Source organism: Mustelus asterias, chromosome 21 (assembly GCF_964213995.1).
Source record: "Mustelus asterias chromosome 21, sMusAst1.hap1.1, whole genome shotgun sequence".
Classification (NCBI taxonomy): domain Eukaryota; kingdom Metazoa; phylum Chordata; class Chondrichthyes; order Carcharhiniformes; family Triakidae; genus Mustelus; species Mustelus asterias.
The window spans coordinates 20,366,994-20,371,611 of record NC_135821.1 but is presented as its reverse complement, the minus strand read 5'-3'; the positions used below and the strand labels follow the sequence as shown (position 1 = coordinate 20,371,611).

Genomic DNA, 4,618 nt, shown 5'->3' with positions numbered 1-4,618 from the left:
GAAGTGGAGGTTTGGCCTGGTGAGAGCACGGAGCTCTCCATCCTCTCTGAATGAAAAGAAAGGCCAATTATTTATCCAATGTCTTTCACAATGAAGCACTTCACTGTCGCTGGGTCAAAATCCTGGAGCTCCCTCCCTAACAGCACTGTGGGTGTACCTACACCACATGGACTGCACCAGTTCAAGAAGGCGGCTCACCACCACCTTGTCGAGGGCAATTAGGGATGGGCAATAAATGTTGACCCAGCCATCGACACCCTTGCCCTGTGAGCGAATACATTTTTTTAAATGCCAGTGAAGTTCTTTCAAAGTGTGGTCACAGCTTGAAGTGGGAGTGAGGCCATTCGCACCTTCTTCCCGCTCCTGACCCCAGCTCCATCTTCTACCTGCCTTCCTCACGCGACGAGCTTTCCTGCTTCATTTCCAAATGGCTGACGGGGATTGGGAGGCTGCTGACGTGTCTCTGCTGACGGGGTGGCCTCACCATGAGGGCCAACTTTCTCCGGAAGGCCCCGCACAGAGCCATGTAGACGAAGGGGTTGAGGCAGCTGTTGGCGTAGCCCAGGCTGATGGCCACATTGTAGGCGTGGTAGAAGGGCAAAGTGGGCCAGTCGATGGAAAGCTGGGTGAGCTGCAGCACATAGAAGGGGAGCCCAACAGATAAAAAATACCAGGCAGGTGACAACGGCAGTCCGCGTGACCTTCTTCGCCCTCAGCCGGACACTCCTTTGAGTGGTGGGTGCGACCGAGGAGGTCATGTGTTGCAGGATCCTGACGTACGCTGCACTGATCACCAGCAAGGGCAGAGCGAACGCCAGGAAAAACTGGTACAAGGTGTACCAGTAGATGTCCGTCTCAGGATTGGGCAGGTGGATGCCACACCCGACTGCCCCCCCCCCGGGAAGGGGATCAGGCCGGTGTACATCCAGACAGGGGTAATGCTGGTGAATGAGAGAAGCCAAAGCAGACAGATGACCAACGCTGCGATGGAGGGCTTCCTGAAGCGGCAAGATGAGATGGGGTGAACCGTGGCCAGGTAGCGGTCAGTGGACATGGCGGTGAGGATGTAGGTGCTGGTGAACTGGCTGTTGGCATCCATTGCCGTGATGATGGTGCACAGGGTCTCTCCAAAGTGCCATACGCCATTGCCCACCAGCTGATGGATGAGGAAAGGCATTCCCAACAGAAAGAGCAGGTCCACAATGGACAGGTTGACAATGTAGATCTCCGGCACTGTGCAATTCCATTTCGACTTCTTGCTGACAGTAACAATGACGATACAATTCCCTACGATCCCAAAGAGACAGATGACCCCAAACACAGAGGGCAGGATGACGTTGGTGTAGGAGAACTGATGTGGAACATCTGTAAAAACAAAAATTGATGAAGATTACAATGGGGACATGGGGAGGTGAACACTGACAAAGCACCTTGCACAACATCTGGACCTTGCGATACACTTTCCAACTAATCACTAATCACTATTCAAAATGCTTGGTTTCATTGGTCAGAACATTGAATACAGGAGTTGGAACATCTTGTTGAAGTTGGACAAGACATTGGTAAGGCCACACTTGGAATACTGTGTACAGCTCTGGTCACTCTATTATAGAAAGAATACTATTAAACTAGAAAGAGTGCAGAATAGGTTTACTAGGATGCTACCGGGACTTGATGGATTGAGTTATAAGGAGAGGCTGGATAGACTGGGACTTTTTTCTCTGGAGCCTAGGAGGCTGAGGGATGATCTTATAGAGGTCTATAAAATAATGAGGGGCATAGATCAGCTAGATAGTCAACATCTTTTCCCAAAGGTAGGGGAGTCTAAAACTAGGGGGCATAGGTTTAAGGTGAGAGGGGAGAGATACAAAAGTGTCCAGAGGGGCAATTTTTTTCACATAGAGGTTGGTGAGTGTCTGGAACAAGCTGCCAGAGGTAGTAGTAGAGGCGGATACAATTTTGTCTTTTAAAAAGCATTTAGACAGTTACATGGGTAAGATGGGTGTCGAGGGATATGGGCCAAATGCGGGCAATTGGGATTAGTTTAGGGATTAAAAAAAGGGGTGGCATGGACAAGTTGGGCTGAAGGGCCTGTTTCCATGCTGTAAATCTCTATGACTCTATAATTTGCACGTTGATGTTCAATCACTCTTGTAAAGTAGGAAACACAGCAGCTGATTTGTGCACAGCAAGATCCCACAAACAGCAATGTGATAATGGCCCAGTTTGTCTGGTTTTTTGTTCCGAGAGTAGTTGAGGGGTAAATATTGGCCAGGACACCAGGGGAGAACCCCCATGTCCTTCCCCAGTACAGCACAGGGGGATCTCTCACATCCACCTGGGAGAGCGGACAGGGCCTCAGTTTGACATCTCGATCAGTCAACCGGTAGCTCGGCGCTCAGTCAGGCGTCTTGGCCTAGTAATCAGGGCTCAGCTTTCCAGAGAGCGCATGGGACTAGAATGATTCCGGGATTCTGTAGGTCAAATGGAGAAGCTGGAGTTGTTCTCCTGCGAACAGCGAAGGCTTCGAGGAGATCTAAAACTACAAAGTGTTTTACACAGAGGAAATAAAGAGAAACTGGTGTCAGTTGGTGACCAGAGGACTTCAGGTCGTTGATGGAAGAACAAGATTTAGACTTTCATAGAATTCCTACAGTGCAGAAGGAGACCATTTGGCCCATCATGTCTGCACTGACCACAATCCCACCCAGGCCCCATTCCCGCAACCCCACACATTTACCCTGCTAATCCCCCTGACACTAGGGTCAATTTAGCATGGCCAATCAACCTAACCCACACACCTTTGGACTGTGGGAGGAAACCGGAGCACCCGGAGGAAACCCACGCAGACACGGAGAGAATGTGCAGGCTCCACACAGACGGTGACCCAAGCTGGGAATCGAACCCAGATCCCTGGCACTGTGAGGCAGCAGTGCTAACCACTGTGCCACTGTGCTGCCCCGTATCATAACAGTAAGGATGTAGGTGCTGGTTAGCTGGCTGTTGGCAGTGATGATGGTGCACCGGGTCTCTCCAAATTTGTGAAGGAGGCCATTCGGCCCATCAAATCTGTACCGACTCTCTGAAAGAGCACCTTACGCAGGCCCACCCCCTGCCCTATCCCCGTAACCCCACACATTTACCCTGCTAATTCCTAACCTACACATCTTTGGACACTAAGGGGCAATTTTAGCATGGCCAATCCACCTAACCTGCACATCTTTGGACTGTGGGAGGAAGCCGGAGCACCCGGAGGAAACCCACGCAGACATGGGGAGAACGTGCAGACTCCACACAGACAGCGACCCGAGGCCGGAATCGAACCCGTGTCCCTGGCGCTGTGAGGCAGCAGCGCTAACCACTGTACCACCGTGCCACCCAGATAAGGAAAACCAATTTCTCTATCCCAAAGCGATTAGGGTCGGGAATTCGGATCTGAGCATCTGATAGGCCTATGGACATAGACTCAGGAATAGCCTTCCAAAGGAAAGCAGAAAAAAAACTACTAACTGGGTTGCTCTCTAAATGAGCCGGCACAGAGCCGATGGGCTGAATGGTCGCTTTCTGTGCTGCACCATTGGCTGCTTCTAGGAACCCACAGTCTTCTGTCTCAAGAGGTGGGGCTGCTACCCACTGAAGCACAGGCTGGCAGGGTTATTGGGTGGAACTGTGAGAGTTAGCATATTCACATAATCGCAGCCAGTGTAAAGGGGAGGCTCAGTCTCTGGGACATTATCATTCTCCGGAGAAAGTGGACTTTAGCAGAGAGACAGAGGCTGCTGAGATAGAGCAACATCCAGTCCCCACTGTCAGGTTAGCAGTGCTAGTGAATATGCAGGCTGGTGCTCACTAATATACCAAGGCACCCCAGGGGCACTCCCATCGACTAACATCGCTCTGATTTATTGTGTCTCTCGCACTGTCAGTGAGTAGACAGAATGAATGCTGAGTGAGTGAGTGAGTGAGTGAACGCACTGAGCAAATCCTTTGTCCACCAACCAGCCCCCATCTCAACCTCCCCAAAACTGAGGGAGAAAATAACAATGCACATTCTCTCGAGTGGTCGGTGAGACTTACCCAGCGACGTGGAGTTCTGGAGGAATTCCGGGAAATTGCTGTCATTCCGAGCCCAGGATACCGAGACCAGCTCCTGGTCCATCACTTCCCCGGCTGACTTTCTCTCCTTCTCTCTGTTTCCTTTGTGCCTGTTCCTTTCTCTCCCTCTTTCTGACCTTTGCTTTCTCTCTCTCTCTCTCACAGCCCTCTGTCTCTTTGTTCCTTGGCCTGGCAGCCTTCCTCTCTCTGTGTGTCTCCTTTATAATGTGGAGATGCCGGCGTTGGACTGGGGTGGGCACAGTAAGAAGTCTCACAACACCAGGTTGAAGTCCAACAGGTTTATTTGGAATTTCGGAACGCTGCTCCTTCATCAGGTGAGTGATTCTTTTGATCTTCCCGCGTCTCATCCTCCTTTTTCTTATTCTGCCTGCCTTTTCTTATCCTGTTTTTACATCATTACCCCTCATTGCTGTCTCTCTCTCCTTTCTGATCTCACTGAACCGCACAGGTTGCTCAAGTCTGCGACTGACACTGATAGCACCGCCTATACAAACAGACAATT

General features: G+C 50.8%; 1 protein-coding gene across 1 annotated transcript; it reads right to left on the bottom strand.

The window, feature by feature from the left end:
• Positions 1–382: 382 nt before the first annotated feature.
• Positions 383–4,159, bottom strand: LOC144509522 (melanin-concentrating hormone receptor 1-like). Its single transcript, XM_078238428.1, is given in 4 exon segments — positions 383–649; positions 651–896; positions 899–1,365; positions 4,078–4,159. Coding segments are annotated over 4 exon segments (1,062 nt in total).
• Between the last annotated feature and the right edge of the window lie 459 nt (positions 4,160–4,618).